Raw genomic sequence first — 19,349 nt, 5'->3', positions numbered from 1 at the left:
TGTGTATAAAGTCAATCAGTCAGGTTTTGTGCAAGGACTGCATGAAAACTGCACTGTATCATTTCAAACTTGGGGGGAGGGGGGTGACAGAGACAGAGTCGCTTGTGCAGTCGAAGAATGCTATGACACATTGGTATTGAATAATTCTGGTGATATGTATCAGTGGATTACTGTTTTCCGCAGCTTTAGCTTTATACCTGTATTCAGGAACATAAGGCAAATTAGGACCACAAATTTTAAAAGATGACCGTTTCCTTGCAAAACTCTTCTCATCTATGTAGCAAAATCTGGAAAAATGGGAGAGAATAGTTTTTAGTGTCCCATCTGAAAAATTTTGTTACCATTTACTGAAAATTATTCATTGCTTTTGTTGGACACTTGGCGTGTACGTAACGACACTTCTGTCTTTGGGATGATGACGCAAATCCTGTTAATTAAATTCGGATTCCACCTGTAATTAATACTGAGTTTCAACCTCTCAATGATAAAAAAAAAGTTTTCTACAGTGTAGAGCGTTTTTCAGAAAATTAGCGAACAATATAATTTCTGATAGCTCTTTCTCATTTCAGGTTTATCAGTATTGTTAAACTTAGTCATTTTTGCGTTGTCAGTTTGCATTGTCGCCTTATATAAATTCGATGAAGTATGCCTGGTACATAGCACAATATGCAGAATGGCAGCCACGACCATTTCTTACTCCATTTCAGTTCTGTATAAATAAAAATAGTAATTACGGTGTTGTACTTTAATTTGTTAATTTTTCATTTATCAGGTGTGCCTGGTGTCAGGAAAATGTTTATTTTCGTTGCCCAATAGACACTTCGCGTTTTTGTGACAATTAAAGGGATTAAACAAGAAAATGTTTCATTGTTAGCTGAATATACATTACTCAAAAATTTTCTTAAGAACTGAGATGCAGGAATTGTTACAAAATATTTAGTATCAACAAATTAAAGTCCTAATTGATGATGGAATTTGTCTTTAATGTAACATCATACACAGCCGTGATTTACTTTCCACTGCTAGTCACTTGTGTAATAGTTAACAGGTACAATACTTTCAATATGAATTTGCAAGTTATTCTAAAAATTAATGATTTGAGACACTCTTGGTTGCCAACCCATTGGTTTTTAACACATTGGAGCCTAATGGGTCGGCAATCCAGTTAATACCTGTATCCTGAGGAAATTTACTTTAATTTACAATTTCTTAAGAAATTTACTAATCCACTTACCTCTACCTCTTTAGGCAGTATATCAGCTTGACCTTTCATCCTTGCTCTTTATGAATATGCATATGTTTAGCAAAAATAAATTATACAGGGATTTGTAGATATTACTCTAAAGATACAGTTTTTCAGCATTTTTATTTTTCCTTGAAGTGGACAAAATTTTCATAAGTCGTAGGGAATGGTAGGCTATTGATTTAAAATCACTTGTCAGCAGGAAATACTAAATGCTTCAGTTATTAGTAAAGTGTTTATTGTGAAATGTTTTTTTTCTCATTTTTACAAATTAGAGAACTTCACTCAGGTATAAAATCTTTCAAAACACTCGGGTATGAAATCTTCCAAAACACTCGGGAACACAAAAGCCTGTGTTACGTGGCCTACAGTAGTACCTGGTCTCTTTCCTCACTACCTTTCCTGTAGCTTTCCCTTGATCCCAACAAACCTTGCATCTTCTAGCTGGGTTTGTTTTCTTTTCTGTTGGTGGCAGTTTCTCAGGAAAATGACATGCTGCGAGTCTGTTTGCACTTGCAACTCCAGATGCTGAATGTGTGCGTTTATTTAGTCCACTCCTCCTTTTTTAACCAATTGCCTTGGTAATTTACAGATAAAATGTGCTAATGCTCACTTTTTTTAATATTTTGACACTGTGAATAATGTTAACATTCACAACTACCCTCATAAAAATATGGAAGAAAATCTTTTTCCATCATTTTACAGTCTTTCACTGGGACAGATAGTAACTCATCAGCTGGTCTCCTCTGTCAACACCTGTTTTGTTGTAGTCTAGTACAATGTCTGGTATATCCACTCCTATTCTTCATCACAGTTCCAACTCCCAATTTATTTCTTCCCCATAGTTCTTGAATGACTGCAGAACTTGTATAAAATCTGTCCATGTAAACCACATGTCCTTTCCACAAGTAAGAGGAACATAGCCTCAGCAGCAGGGATTTGACAGAATTGTCAACATTTCCTTTTCCTCCAGTACAAACTTCAGCATTGCACATGTAGCCTGTTTGAGCATCACTTACAACGTACAGTTTTATCCCATATTTCTCTGGTTTGCCTTTCGTATAAACATGGAATCCATTGTTTCCTCGAAAAGGACATATCACTTCATCCACAGTCAGATGTCGTGATGGATAAGTCTTTTCTGCACCTTTCTGTGAAAAAGTCCCAAACAGGTCTTATTTTATGCAGAGGGTCATAGTCTGGTTCTGTTGAGGTATCCATAGTGAATTATTGTTCACATGCATCATCTTGAATATGGCAAAAAATCTGTTTCGTGACATTAGCTGAGAAGCAAATGATTAAGCAAGCACAGGGTCTTCAGACCAATAATCCCTAAGTTCAGGTTTCTTTACAACACTCACATGCAAAACAATTGCAAAAAATAGTTATACTTCATGTATCCTCACTGCTCTCCATTTCTTTCATAAAGATTTTGGTTTGATTCTGTTCTGATGGCAAAGTTCAGAAATAGTATCAGTGGCATACTTATTTGTCCCTGACTTTACTTTTAGGAACCTGCTGTGATCAAAAAATTGCAACAAACAGTCTAGTTCTGTTGATAATATATCGGCAGCACCCTGAATTCCACTCATTTTTTCAAACAGAGCTAATTCAGGGAGTGCATCAAAATGATACCATTCATTAAGAAGGGCAGGCTGTTGAACTGAATGACAAACCTGACTTATAGAAACTTGTGCATTAGTTTCTTTATACTCACTCTCATCGTTTCTATCAGCAGCACAAATTTCGCTCTCCAGCTCACGTGAGTCATTGTCGTCTTCTGAAAAATCACCGATGTCATCCAAAGGCTCGTCAAGTTCTGATCCATTGTTCTAGAGTACTTCAGTCTCTAAGTTTGACAAGTGATGTCTGTTAGTCATATTTAGTATTTGTGTGTTTTTACACACGGGAAGGATGCACACAATACCACAACACATCAGCGGACATAGAACAAAACAAGCTCAACAATATTCTAAGTGCACGCATAGTTCACATAATGCGGGTACCATTCACGAGAGACTGGCGCACACTAGCCATCTACAATGCACTTACGACAAGCCAAACAATTAGTCACAACACTTACAAACATAAAACACACATTTAAATCACTAATAAATAAGTAGGAAGTGAACATATGACATACGTCCGTTGGATTTTTATGGTTAAAATGTAGTGAACGTATCTAGTACATCCATTGGCTACATTGCCTTAAGCGTCTAAAATTTGCTGTGCAGTATTATGTTCTTTTGTCATGGCTTCGTCTGCTTGTCTGCTGACATGCGTGCTAGCCAGGATAGGATGTAGAAATTGCTGTTATAAACAGTTCTTCGTGTGACAAAAATGAGTAACTTTATCAGTTTTAAATATACTTGCAGTGCACTTTAACAACTGAAATTTTGACAGTGCATTTTGTTCGGTGTATTCGTCTTGTGTGAAAAATTTCAGGGTAGGTTTCAATATGTTGGATTTGCGAAAACAAGTACCTACAAAATATGTGTGTCGGCATTTCTTATGTAACTCTAATTGCTTTTCTTTGTGTAACAATAATTTTTTGCCTAAATAAGGATTTACTGTCACATATTATTGCATAGCACACAAGTAAGGAAAATGTGTGAAATATGTTAACATGTCATGTACTTTTCATTATGTATATTCATTGCGAATGGGATTTCCAGGCCTTGTACCATGGTTAATATTGAAAGTTGCAAGATCAGTGGATTCCTTGTATTCAGAGATGTACTTACATTTTTCCATCAGTTAACATTTTACAATTGGTTGAGGGTGTACCATTACAGAATTAGATATAGCTGGCAACACTTACATTTCAGGCCCCTGTACAATGATGTTACATGACAGTGATCATTCTATAAATTGTATTGGTAGTCCACAGATTAGGCATTGGGAAGTCCATATATAAGGCATAGATTTTCATTAATGTGTGAAAAGAAGCACTGTATAGATATGCCTGCTGTTTGTTTACACCCATTCGTTAGGCAGGAAATAATGATTTATGACTCTACTGCTTTACTTTGTGTAGAGCATTTGGTTTTCTTTGATTTTACTGAGTCACTTCTTTCAGATGCAGCTAAAGGATTGGGCGTTCCACCACATCATCCTGAGCTACCTGCAACTGAAGATGATGGAAGAAAGTCAAACGAAATACAGAAGTAAGTAAATAAACATTTATTTAGCTTTGAAAGTGACTAGGATTTTGTCCATTGCCTCTCATCAAAGGGAATCGGTGATGTAGCATTATTAAGTCTACTCTGTTATAGGTTTGAGCAATGTGCACACAAGTGCCTCTAATGTTGAACTTCTCTTGAAATTCCATTAAAATCATTTACAAACTTGAAACAGGTATTTGAATACTCTAACGATGACTTTGATAGTGAATTAATGCATCAAACCGTTGCATTTGAAATTTTTAATTGACTTTTCATGATCATCACCTTTCATTGGTTCATCAGTTTCAGACACAAAAGAATTTCTCATTGAGGTCCAGATGCTAAAGCTAGGTACCCACATGAGGTTTTCATTCTGTGAGTGTTTGCAATTAATATATGTCGTGTAAACAGTGCCATTAGTAGCTCATTGGCATGTTGGAGTGTGAAGCAAGATCTCAGATAGTCGTGCCCTGCAAGTTTAGACCTCTTGTGTAGACGGCAGCCTCCATCTCTAGAGAGTTGCTCACTGTAGCTCTTGCACAAGAAAAACTATACCAGCATTGTTGGGAGGGCTGAGAGTACTCAGTGTGTTGAGCGGCCATTTTGTGTCCCAGATTTGTGCCGTATTTCGCAGTTTGAGCACTACCACATAATGCTATTTTGCCATATTCGTGCACACATTAAATAGAAGTACCCATGAAACTGCGTATTTTGAGCCATAATACGCGAAACAAAGAAATCGCCAGTTTTACTTCCTAAACAAACAGCACAAGCAGTTAGGCTATTTTGAAAGTTGTAGACTTAAACAGTGCTGCGCAGCAAATAATAAAAAATCATCATGGACATATTATGCAGACTTAAAAAAAAAAAGAAGAAGAAATTGTTCCTGAAGAAACTTTAATGCACGTTAATATGAAAATATGAACAAATGACTAATGCTCTACCTACCTCACCACATCAACACTGCAACAATCCTTTTTATAAACGCATGCTGGCGTTGTCGGAACAGTTGAGACTACTGTTGCGATGGATTTGCTTCGTGGGTGAATGTCGGCAATGTGTCGCTAAAAAAGTAATGAAGAGGGCTGCCAAAAAATGGACTCCGGATGGGGACTGAGATAAGAAGCAAGTTTTTTGGCTGAAATGGTTAGTTTTTAACACCTTCACATAGAAATTTACCAGAAATCTACAGTTTGAGGAATCTGCCAAAGTAGTTTTATAACATATACTAATTAACATCGAGAAACAAGTGAAGTCATATTTGAAAGTAATCATTTTGGAACTTGAAAAATTGCTATTTTACTTCAAGTAATGCAGCTTGTATTTTTAATTTGATATGATGTGGCATCTATTGGTTATATTGGCTGTTGAAAAACACACCTTAAGGAATTTAAAAGTGATTCCTTGAGTCAGTACAAGTAGAAACATTCACGTAAACGTATGTCTGGAAGCACTTCATTTATCAGATAGCCACCCTATTTGGCTTTTGAACTTGGCTGGATATCAAGATGATATTACTTTAATTGCAGATGCTAGAAATATTAGTGTTACAAGCAGACTGTTTTTAACATTAATGAATTTACTAATAGTAGTTTCTAGTTTGGGAATTTTGTGTCCAATTGTAAATAGTATTCTCATAAAATTTTGATATTGCTGTGGATTTTCCATCAGAAGCTTTACAATGACACTCTTGCTTGCTCCAAAATCATCCTGCTGCCTAATCTGCTTTCTTGTCCAACATAAACACAGTCATTTATGTTTTTTCTTTGCTATTGAAAGTATTAAAATTGCAGCTGCTGCCCGATGTTCTGTCATTGCAGCCTCTTCCTTCACGCACAGAATTATTACAGAAAAATCTCATGGAGGGTGATCTCACAGCTCTCACAGACACTCTTACTCTGCTGTGTGTAAACTCTTTCAACCTCTGCTGTAGCAAGACTGTTAGACACTTTCCTTAAGTACTCACAGGGAACTATCAGACAGTAACTATCACCAAAAATTCGCCCCCAGTGTAAATATTTCTGCGAGTACTGTCCGAGGGTCTGACTGCCTCAGAGCAGTAATGTGTATCCCATATATAAGCAACAGCCTCTAACAAAGAAAAGGAGATTAATATTTAGAGAATGAATGAATGGTGTCCCGAGACACTAACTGATGCATTAGCATCGCTTTTATTTTTAAGGTTTGATATTTTCTTTGTGCTATCCCTCAGTTTTGTTCCACTGAATAAAAAAATGAGATGTTCTCAATAAATATTATTGTGAAGTAGCTGATAAACCAATTATTTTAATCTCAGTTATTAAATTGGTTGTGTTAACTTCAACAGTTCAATGTGTAGCACTACCGTGTAAAATGTTTGTGAGCTGAATTAGATGAGAAAGTCAAATTTTCTTCTATAAACCCATAGTATTTGATGAAGTATCTTTTTATGGCCTGGGAACTTAATGATGATATTCTGATAACAACCTGAAGCTCATTCTCCTTCTGTTTCTCATTTTTTGTAAGTAACTCCAGTGTAGGCCTCCATGAGCTTGACGCATCTTTCTGGTGGATAATTTTTGACTTTGTTCACCTGAGGACTTACGTAACCCAACATTTTTGTAGGTAGTGAGTTAGAGTTCGAATAGCATTGTATCTGAACGCCCTGCATCTGCTGGTTAAATTATTCCCTCCTAAAGTTATTTTTAAGATAATTGTTGGACCACAAAATACTTTATTAAAAAAAAGAAATGTAATATTAAACACACTTTCAGGATATATATTTTGAATGTAATTTATTTATATGGCATTTCACTATGCCATCTTCAGGTCACCTGACCAATGTGTAGGAGGAATCCAACTTCCCCTGCAGTCAAAATAGGGGTCAGCATTAAGTGACTGGTATCCATAGACTTTTGGTTTCAGCAATGCCATTCCTTCATTCATTGTTCTTCAGTTGATGAATGAAGGGATCGTGTTAGTGAAACCAGAAGTTTACGGATACCAGTTACTTAATGGTGACCTCTATTTCGACTGCATAGGTTGTTGGATTCCTCCTACATGTTGGTCGGGGGTGCTGAAGATGGTGTAGTGAATTGCTAAAACTGGTCGCATAAACAAATTACATTCAAAATATAGATTTAAGTGAACACAACATGGCTAATGCACTAAATGTTGTAACAGGCAGAGCTCATTAGCATATTGAATAAATGGTAGCACAAGGCTACCATTTGTGAGTGAAAGGGCTAAAATGCAAGACACTTAGAGATAGTGAATGCCCTTACATATTGAGGAGAAATGATTTTGTACCTGGAAAATTGCTGCCTGATGGGGTAAAAGGAACAACATTGTAGTTACTACTTGTAATGAAAACACCGTTTCTTGTAATTTGCGTAGCCGAAGGTTGTGTTATATGTTACATATTTCAAAGGCTCTAGTACAATAACATAGCATTTAATATAAACTGTAATGGTTTGGACATAATTACTATTTTTTCATATGATTTTCATTCGAATGTAGTCCCAAATATGATTTTGCGAGATATGTTCAGAATATTAGGAATGCAATTTCCTTGCCGGCCGCGGTGGTCTAGCGGTTCTGGCGCTGCAGTCCGGAACCGCGGGACTGCTACGGTCGCAGGTTCGAATCCTGCCTCGGGCATGGGTGTGTGTGATGTCCTTAGGTTAGTTAGGTTTAAGTAGTTCTAAGTTCTAGGGGACTTATGACCTAAGATGTTGAGTCCCATAGTGCTCAGAGCCATTTGAGCAATTTCCTTATTTTCTAGGAAAGAATTTGCCACTGTCAGTTTTTATGCAGAGATAAGGTGCAGCTCTTTCAGAGATTTTATTCACTTGATTATAACAACAGAGTTGCCACAGGTTCTGGAAGTCAGGGAATTACAAACACATCAGGGAAATTTGAAAAAAGAAAAGCTCTAGAAAAATCTCATTTTTTGCCTCAGTAGATGAAATGGTTTGTTTAATGAGGTGTCATGCATAGTCACTTGGTGGGTGCAGCTGTGTACGTGCACTGCTTCCCTACTCCCTCATTTTTACTGCTTCTCCCCTCAGCTTCAGTCAGTGCTGTCACCATTTCTTGTCACTAGCCTAGCAACTGCTGATGAGGGGCATGAGTAGTAGTTTGTTTGGATCTGTTCCTCAGAGGCTGATCTGGTTTTCAGAGACTGTAGACACAGCGGCCTTAGACACTGCTCATGTGTGCATGAGTTGTGTCTGAGTGATTGTGTGAATGTGTGTGTAGTCTTGTTTTCTGACAAAAACTATGGCAGAAAATTTAGTTGTGAGAGGATAACTGTGTCTTCTATGTGACCGTCTGTGGCTCACCAATCATCTTGACAGACCAGTCTTGAGGACTGGGCCTACTTTTTTCTGAAGTAATTTCCGAAATCAGTGAAGGTGTTTTAAATCTGTCTTGCAACTCCAAGGAAATTCATATTTTTGTCACAAAATTTGTTTTGTTTTATTGAAATAAAATAACATCAGTTGTCTTAATGAAACACATACACCATTTGGCTTGCTTTCTCCATCTAAAAACATTTAATTACAAAAGATGTTGATGTTAGTACTTATAAGATTTTTGTTCACATCAGGAAACGCCATGTGCTTGCAAGTTTTGTTAGGTATTTCCTCGTTTGTACTATTGTTTCTTGTACCAAAGCTGCAAAGACAGATTGCAACTTACATCTTGGAAAAGAGCACAGGTAGTCCCAGTCTTCAAGAAGGGTCATCGAGCAGATGCGCAAAACTATAGACCTATATCTCTGACGTCGATCTGTTGTAGAATTTTAGAACATGTTTTTTGCTCGAGTATCATGTCATTTTTGGAAACCCAGAATCTACTATGTAGGAATCAACATGGATTCCGGAAACAGCGATCGTGTGAAACCCAGAAAATATTAGATACAGGCTCCCAGGTAGATGCTATTTTTCTTGACTTCCGGAAGGCGTTCGATACAGTTCCGCACTGTCGCCTGATAAACAAAGTAAGAGCCTACGGAATATCAGACCAGCTGTGTGGCTGGATTGAAGAGTTTTTAGCAAACAGAACACAGCATGTTGTTATCAATGGAGAGACGTCTACAGACATTAAAGTAACCTCTGGCGTGCCACAGGGGAGTGTTATGGGGCCATTGCTTTTCACAATATATATAAATGACCTAGTAGATAGTGTCGGAAGTTCCATGCGGCTTTTCGTGGATGATGCTGTAGTATACAGAGAAGTTGCAGCATTAGAAAATTGTAGCGAAATGCAGGAAGATATGCAGCGGATAGGCACTTGGTGCAGGGAGTGGCAACTGACCCTTAACATAGATAAATGTAATGTATTGTGAATACATAGAAAGAAGGATCCTTTATTGTATGATTATATGATAGCAGAACAAACACTGGTAGCAGTTACTTCTGTAAAATATCTGGGAGTATGCGTGCGGAATGATTTGAAGTGGAATGATCATTTAAAATTAATTGTTGGTAAGGCGGGTACCAGGTTGAGATTCATTGGGAGAGTGCTTAGAAAATGTAGTCCATCAACAAAGGAGGTGGCTTACAAAACACTCGTTCGACCTATACTTGAGTATTGCTCATCAGTGTGGGATCCACACCAGGTCGGATTGACAGAGGAGATAGAGAAGATCCAAAGAAGAGTGGCGCGTTTTGTCACAGGGATATTTGGTAAGCGTTATAGCGTTATGGAGATGTTTAGCAAACTCAAGTGGCAGACTCTGCAAGAGAGGCACTCTGCATCGCGGTGTAGCTTGCTCGCCAGGTTTCGAGAGGGTGCGTTTCTGGATGAGGTATCGAATATATTGCTTCCCCCTACTTATACCTCCCGAGGAGATCACGAATGTAAAATTAAAGAGATTAGAGCGTGCACGGAGGCTTTCAGACAGTCGTTCTTCCCGCAAACCATACGCAACTGGAACAGGAAAGGGAGGTAATGACAGTGGCACGTAAAGTGCCCTCCGCCACATACCGTTGGGTGGCTTGCGGAGTATTAATGTAGATGTAGATGTAGAACTTACCTTTGAGATCTCAAAATTTGTCAGGGGAAAATCCTAAAACTTTAACATTTTCCCACTGTTTATGATATTTTTTATTGATCCCGTCATATTTCCTATGCCCACAACATTAATTATTACCCAATTTTGCATCAACATATTTATAATTTTCCCGCAATTTATGCATTACAAAAAAATGTTTGTGGAGAAAAAATTACGTTGGCATGATGTTGGCCGTCCAGTAGTGTTTACAAATATTACGTGGTCAAGTTTCTTGACACTAGGGCACTCTACTCAGCGGATTTGAACCAGTAAGCATGTAAAATTTGGAACAATTTGTGCCGTATCTCCTGCCACTGCCAAGCTCTACTTGGTATGGTGGCTGATGAGAGTAACTGGGTTTGAATGAAAATATCATGACCAATCACTGCCATTTTCAAACTGCCTCTACTGCTCAGACACAGTTTCATGATTGTTGTGATCATTGTGACACCTTTGTTGAACCGTATTTAGTGTGTTTTGGCATATGGCCACTTGGAGCACTAGTTGACACCATCATTGACTTTGCATTGCTCAAATGTTTTTACTTTAAAGACAGTGCTGGTTACGTATTTTATACATGCTGATCAAAACGTGTTTCGAGAATGTATTCTCGTTGTCAAGTGCAGTATTTAGGTATGTATTTTTTGTGATGTTACACAAACAATGTGAGTGATAGTGTGTGTGTGTGTGTGTGTGTGTGTGTGTGTGTGTGTGAGAGAGAGAGAGAGAGAGAGAGAAAGATTTTCTACACAGCTGATGAGGCACAGTCCTTGATAACCTCAGAAATATGACAGCAGTGCAAGAGATGCAGAATAACACATATGCAAACACCACACAAAATATTTATCTATGTATTTGGACTTGACAGTGAGAAAAAATTATTGAAAAGTGTCATGCTAAGCATGAAAAAATACGTAACAAGTGCAGTATTTCATTATTTAAATAAAGAATGGCAGCTACAGACTAACAAAAACGTCGATTATGACACATGAAATTGAGTGAAACATTCCTACTTCCCAAACAGTTATCAGTTCCAGTTACATCAGTGGTTTTTATTAGATAATAAACCTTCATTAGATAATAAAAAGTCACACATAAAGTGCAAGGGGGTTTCTTTTACGTAACTTGTACGGCTTGAAACATTATTTCCCATGTTTTCCACTTTTATTTTTAAGTCCCTTGAAAAGTGTAAAAGTGGGGGGGTTCACTAATGCTTTCATATGTTTTTGGCCTGAAAGCATTTCAAGGAGAAGCTCAGCAGAAATATCTTCATGCACTCTGAAGTACGTTCTCACACAATTCAGTCTGCTTACTGGTGGTGATGTCGGCAATGTGGTAGTGTAATCTGGCCCTTGTATTGGGCAGAATAACAACTGGTGGATGATTTACCTTTTCCAAAATTTGATTTTCTGTAAATATTCCACTGCTGCGGACTACAAATACCTCACTACAGAGCAGAGAGCAACACAGGATCCTCAGGTGACTGGATTCCAGTGATTGCCAATGCCAAGGACAACTGATGCCTTATTTGGAAGATGAAATGACAGTCTTGGAGGGAGTTTAGTGCACTAGACCAGCAGTTGCATAAAGGCTCATTCAAATTAACTAAGTACATCTAGCTATTTTACCAACTGAAAGTGTGAAGAGGAAAGACTTACTTGACATAGCAGTATATCCCAGCTGAAATACGAAATTTCTATCAATCCCTACCAAGTGAATAGTAGATTTGTACATGTGTGTGGAAAAACCCTTTGATCGAGGACCAGAAATGGAATGGTGAATGTGCATGTTTAGTGTAATTGTAACAGACATAGTGCTAAAATTTCCAGTATTTTTCTACTGCTTCTTGTTCCTATTTGTATTGCAACAACCATTGTGTGTTTTGATGCCTGTTGTGTACATATATCATACACCCAAGTGCAAGGGGGTAGCTTAAAATGTTGTTTCCCTTATTTTACACTTTCCTGTGTTTCTGTTCTACAACAATTAACACAGAAAAACAGTGTATTTGAGCAGTACAATGTTGTTACTCTCCAGATACAACATTATTTGTCCAGGAAAATTAAAATATTGCTAGTTTTTCAAGGAAAACATAAGCAATTGTGTAATAACTGTTAAAAAAATCCAGAATGGTATTTTATCTAATATACACTGCCTGCACCAAGAAAGTCCAAATAGGAAAATGCAAGACAGTTGTTTTTCTGTAAAATTAGCTTTTTGCTAGTTACAATGTTTTGTAGGTGAGCAGTTCAGTTCTAGAGCATAAATGATATCTTCATTTTCACGTCTCTGCAAAGGGTCTGTTAGACTCGACACTAAAGTCGAGTCTGGTAAAAAGTGGTTGTGTTTTACACAAATCAAACTGTTCAGTCCTGTTATTGATGTCTTCTGTGATTTGATCAATTTTTACTTCACAACTTTCTAGATTTTTGTGTGATGGTTCTGCCTCAAGATTCAGTGCATTGACCACTTTCCAATTTGAATTGGAATATAAATTACGATAAAAAATACAAGTTTACAATCAACAGGTTCAAGGAGGAAGGTACTATAAATGTTTTTTCTCTTTATGTCAAGCCACATGAGAGATTTCACAGTCGACAACCTGATGTTTATGAAGTTTTGAAAGAATGCTGAAATCCATAATGGTGCTTTGGCCGCAGAAGGGGCAGCGAACCACACTTCAGCATACACTCTGTCAATCAAAATAACAAAGATCACAAAATATGTCTCTTCCTGTGGTGATAAATTCAAATTCACCATGAAATACAAATATTTTCAAGCAGTAAATGACTTTCAGCATCCACCGTGCATGAGAGATACTTCTGGAACACTGAAAAACACACTTCTTTTAATTGTGGTGATGGCATTTTTGAGAGAGTTTTATCATTGCATGTTCCTGGAGGTTGATCAAAATCTAGTAACTTTGATTTAACACTGCAGGAACTTGCTGTCACCAGTTCAGCTAGTTGGTTTGTGTAAAAATGATAGGAAGATCTCAATGATAGCCAGTTAAATGAGGGAAGTACAAGAAAAAGTAACAGTGGTAAATGATTAGTGAGTTTTCCTTTTATTATCAAATTTGTTTATGTATAACATTTATGTTAAAAGTTCATAAATAAATTACTTACCAAATTGTTGAAATTCATATTCACTTTGTTCTCCCAGCTGCTCTGCTTGCTCAGATACTCTTCTCTCTCATTCACAGGTAGCTGGTAAGCAATAACTGTTGGTTGACCAAGAACTTTTTATCTTCTTCCGTAATTATGGTATTAAACACGTTAGCATGTGCTGTGTGAAAAATGTCATAAAGTTTTGAACAACATGTGTTTGTCTTTGCTTATCAGCATTCAGTGATCTTCCATCAAGTTTTTGTAGTTGCCTCCATTGTTGACACGAAATTTCTGATTTTTCTACACAGTTTCTCAGCTCATGTTTTGTAATTTGTGATTTACCCCGATAAATTATCACATCCCATACACAGATAGTGTGGCACTTTGATCCTCAGTTAATTTATTCAACATCATATTGTAAGGGAAAACCTTTAACTTTTGTTGGACAGATGGCAGTTTGCTTCCAGTTATTGTGTGGGAATAACACCCGAGTAAATAAAGTTTCTTCGATCATGTCATGTATCGGATTATAAATGGAGATGTTCTCGTATGAGACTCACATGTGTCATGTGAGATGATAAAAATGGAGACGCTGACATGTGACAATCTTGTCGACTCCACACAATATTATTGAATAAACTTCTAGCTCGTGAATCCCCACATGTACCAGCACAAACAGTTAATTGTAAATTAGGAAGTCACTGTTCATAGGACCTCCACATGTGATTGGATTTTTAAGTGTTGGCTGTGCTACAGTGTAGAGACCAACCACTGCATATTGTCACATTCCTTAAAAAGTCAAGTCACAAAGTTCAAATAAATGCAGGCAGGAATTTACAGTTTTAAATTTTAAGAAAACTGAATTTATTTCAATATGCTTGTGCCACTAATACCAAGTTAATAATGATTTAACATTGAATCAATTAATACCTGTACAAGTCTTAAACTAAAGAGGACAGTGTTTCACAGTCACGTAAACTGCCGATAAATTATGAGAAATAATCAAAATTCCTTTAGCGTAAGTTTAAAATCAAAAGTTCTACAGTGTTAGACTAGCTATAATCCTGAGTGCAAATCACTCACAGAAATAACAGTAGTAAAGATTTTAAGAATTCAGACTAGTTAACCTGACATGAAGTCCCCTAATTAAAAATACTTCAGGGTATTCACTAACGACCTCACGCCCGCAGCTCAACACGATATACCTTCAACACACTTGAGAGGTGAAATAATGCCACTCATACATACTCCCTTCTCCAGATCTCAAAACCAACTGTCAGAGGAATGCAAATCAAAGAGACGTGCATCAAGAGGGCTGCTGCTATTTCAACCCTCACCTTGATGAGAGTCAAGCACTTATGCCTCAGACTTCTGCAACACACTCAAAAACTATAAATTTAATGTGATATACATGTATTGTGTGTTAATTTGCACGTAAATTTCCTCAGCTTTCTCGTGCTGTACTTAGTTTTGCTGTAACTTAAATACATCATTCATAAGTAATGATTTTGTCTAGGAAAACACTATTTTGCATTGTCCTGTTACTAATAAATATAAATAATTAAAATTAAGTACAATTATACAGATCAGCTGTGTGTTATTCACGACGCTACCGCTATTATTAGTGTTTCATTCATTATTTATGTAAAAGTTCATGTCATTACGTGAGGAATGCTCAATCATGCCATTAGTTTAAAATAGGTAATGTTTATGACAAACCTACTATGATAGTCAGATTGTGCTCAATGAGACCTATTAGTGAACACTTCGTTTGTGAAAATCGCTTAAGGTTTTGTCAGGATATTAGTTTTTGAAGTTCACTTTGCACATAAAACATTCAACATGAAATAACTTAAAACTACACTTTGTATTGACAGCATGTTTTTACCCACACACTCATCTTAATTTTGTCTTTGTAACCATGTTACTGGCTTCTCTGTCACTAGTTGAATTCAGATTATATTGGATTTAGTCGTAATTTGTATTTATTCTTGATACTCATTCCAACCATGGTGGTTACCACTCCATGTTTCACTCCAGTGACCCGGTTTTCCCTGCCATGTGGTCAGAGCCTGAGGTTACCTGACCTGCAGTCTTCGTAATTCTCATACTCAGTGTTGCGCCAGTCACTAAGGCTCAAATGGTGCCGCCATCTATTGACAACACAGCAAAACTCGTGTGGCTACTGGGCTCCAACCAGCTAGTCGTCCTCACGCATTTCATCACAAACAGAATGCGCGCACATGGCCACGCCTGTTTTTAGGGTTTCTAGTCTCAGTTACTGGCATATACTGTCTAAGCAAATAAACTGAAAATGAAGACATTTCCTCAATACAGCTGCTGTCTTCTCTCAAAGTGATACTATTTGAGTGGCCCGGGTTGTGTTGTAAAAGAGAAAGACTTCTCTCCCTCTTACCTTCCCTCCCTCCCTCCCTCCCTGTATTGAGATTACTGACCTGTCGTGTTACCCAATCAATGTGGTCTGCAATGTGAACATGTTCACTTAAGGAGACTGAAGCATATGAACTGCCTACATTGAGTAATGAGTGAATCTATCATGCATAAGAAATATTTTGCGAAGTTTATGGTTTTATTTTTATGAATTGCCTGATTTTGAAGGTTTCCCTTACTGTAGTGAGCCAAAATTTCACATAGCTCATTTTTTACATGGAGTAGAACTAAATGTGGTGGGTAGACAAAGAAAAATCATCAAATTTAAAAGTTCCAAATCGGAGCCACCCAATTGATGCATGTTAAAGCGTTCTGAGTTCATCTCCAAGCTCTTTGTGTTGGAAACATCCTCAGCTGTTGTATGCCTCATAGTCTAATATTGGAAGATATTGGTTGGCATTTTATATTCTCTCAGTACTGCCCAGTAGATACAATTTCTGTAAATCAAAATTGATATTGACGTGATGAACAGTGACTGGTGTAAATTTGTGATTAAGCTTGCATAAGCATTTTAAGATTTGCACAAGAACCTGTAAGAAGTTGACAAAAGTGGGCTTCCAAAGGCACAAGATTTTCTGCAGTTATTACAAATTATTAAATTTGTTGTTGTTGTTGTTGTGGTCTTCAGTCCTGAGACTGGTTTGATGCAGCTCTCCATGCTACTCTATCCTGTGCAAGCTTCTTCATCTCCCAGTACCTACTGCAACCTACATCCTTCTGAACCTGCTTAGTGTATTCATCTCTTGGTCTCCCTCTACGATTTTTACACTCAACACTGCCCTCCAATACTAAACTGGTGACCCTTGTAGAGATGGGCAAAACTGTTCTTTTCAGAGATCGGATCAGAACTGTTCACTCCCTGAAATGAATTAGCTCTTTTTCATGACTCACCACTCATTTACAATAGAAAATAAATGGAAGGCACATTGCCCTTTAAACTTGGTTTATTCCAGTACTATACCTGTATTTTGATCTTATTTGATCCTATTTTGAAGTAACACAGATAATGAGTAAGAATTTTGTATTGTTTATTGAAATTTGCACGATATGACAAAGTTTTTGATTATTGATTTATTTTGCACTATCGTGGTTTTTTGGGTGATTGGAAAATGTTGTAACTTGAGATTTACATTAACAATATATTTGGCTACAATGTTTTAAAATTTCATTAACCTCATACAAATACATCGCATGCCATATATTTTTAAAGTGAACGTTTCCTTCCGAAGACGCCTAAAATCGCAAAATCCGTACCAGAATAAGAAAAAAAAAATATATAAATTTGACTGTAAGACGAAAGTGCTGCATATAGCCTTACGCAGAATAAAACAAAGAAAATATTGGTGTATCACATTTTGCGATACGTTTATTGGTTCGCTTGTAATTAAAGCGTAAATTCGAGTGTCCATAATAAAAATCCTATAGTAAGAGGAGTCGTCAGGAACCTAATCTGATCAGTTTAAACAAATAAAAATAAAATAAAAACAAATGATGTATACATAACATAATAATGTAATATACATAGCGGTATTACTACGAAGAACAATATCCAGTAGAGACGAACTCCGATGCAGAAGCACTGAGTCGAGCAGGTCGAGCTGCGAGCTGTATTACTGCGTGAGCTAAGACGGCAGAGACCAGAGTGACACCTGAGTTGCTTTGCTCAACGCTCTGCTTAGAGTCGAGAACGGTGCGGTGAGCGTTGAGCGGGCAAGTTCGGAGGGTGGGGGGAGCGGTGAACGGCCACCACTCACCCGCTCCGAGACAAATCGTCCGTTCCCTTGCGAGCAGGTTGTTGCAAGTAGTTCCTATGTTCTCCGCTAGGAGGCTCTCTGTCCTGTTGCTCGCATAAACTGCCCAGAGGGCAGGACGTGCGACTGAAACGATCGCTGACAGAGTGCAATGCTAAGTTAAGCTGCGCCAGACACTGCACGCGGCAGACGACGCACAGAGACAGCACGGCATATGTGAAACACAAAATCCAATGGGGCACTGCACAATGCAGGCAGCCAAGGTAGAAGCAGGGCAGAGGCCGGCGCTGGCTGTGTTGTGTGGCGTGCACTGTGCTCTGACCAGCAGAGGCGCCGCTGATATGCTCTCTCTCTCTCTCTCTCTCTCTCTCTCTCTCTCTCTCTCTGCCGTGGGAAACATTTGGAGCTACCATTCTTTTTTTCTGATTCACTGATTGTTCACTCCTTTGATAGATTCAACTCTATGTATCAGTTCAGGAGCGGATCCCCCATCTCTAGACCCTTGATGCCTCAGAACATGTCCTACCAACCGATCCCTTCTTCTAGTCAAGTTGTGCCACAAACTTCTCTTCTCCCCAATCCTATTCAATACTTCCTCATTAGTTATGTGATCTACCCATCTAATCTTAATAAATTATTAAATTTATTAAATTAATATCAAACATTATGGAAAAAAAACTTTGCAACATGCTCTTTTCATTGGTATAAAGAGTGTTCAATTTGGATTTGTGCTTGAATAATATGAAGTTTTGAAAATGGGTCCCTCATTTAGAATACCGTATTTACTCGAATCTAAGCCGCACTCGAATCTAAGCCGCACTCGAATCTAAGCCGCACCTGAAAAATGAGACTTGAAATAAAGGAAAAAAAAAATTCCCGAATCTAAGCCGCACCTGAAAAATGAGACTTGAAATAAAGGAAAAAAAAAAATTCCCGAATCTAAGCCGCACCGGAAATTTGAGACTCGAAATTCAAGGGGAGAGTAAAGTTTTAGGCCGCACCTCCAAATCGAAACAAAGTTGGTCCATTGTAATATGAGACACAATTTAGGTCGAATGAATGACGATACAGCTACAGTAGTTTGGTTCGAGTCGTAAGCTTAGCAGTTAAGCTTTACCAGGTAGCCATTGCTACGCGTCAGGCGCTCCGTCCGTATTTATACGGGTACTCTTCCTTTTTCACATGCTTCGTCTGGTTTGAATCGATTGCTTATTTTGCTTTGATCTGATAAGTGCTGTTTTCTTTGTTATAGGTGTTTGCGTCACTCTAAGCTGAAAATGCATTACTGTACTGTGTCACGCATTGTTCGTCGCATTCTGATAGTGTGTGTTTACGGCCAGTCGCCGCTCGCGGCATGGCTTGCTTTTGTGCGCGCTACCGCCGCTTACAATTAAAAAAAAAAAGAGAGAGAGTAATCGTCTCATTAGCGAAACAATGGCAAGAGACTGCTATTTGTTGTTACTTACACTGTTGCTTTCTTTGATAATGATCAACAAGAACCAAATAATAGACTGCGTATGATAGAACATGTTCTGAACGAGAGTTACGTGAACATGTTTCTCCGTATGAAAATCGTTGTGGCCGCTTCTTTAG

At 37.8% G+C, this 19,349-nt stretch overlaps 1 protein-coding gene across 1 annotated transcript in view; it reads left to right on the top strand.

Moving 5' to 3' along the window:
• The window catches only part of LOC126184037 (histone-lysine N-methyltransferase trithorax), a 219,481-nt gene that overhangs the window by 66,215 nt on the left and 133,917 nt on the right, over positions 1-19,349 (top strand). Inside the window, exon 6 of the mRNA XM_049926395.1 lies at positions 4,323-4,410. Within this exon, the coding sequence (XP_049782352.1) occupies positions 4,323-4,410 (88 nt within the window). The remainder of the gene's footprint in view (positions 1-4,322; positions 4,411-19,349) is intronic.

The sequence above is a fragment of the Schistocerca cancellata genome, chromosome 4, assembly GCF_023864275.1.
Source record: "Schistocerca cancellata isolate TAMUIC-IGC-003103 chromosome 4, iqSchCanc2.1, whole genome shotgun sequence".
Taxonomy (NCBI): Eukaryota; Metazoa; Arthropoda; class Insecta; order Orthoptera; family Acrididae; genus Schistocerca; species Schistocerca cancellata.
This window is presented reverse-complemented; position numbering and strand designations above follow the sequence as displayed.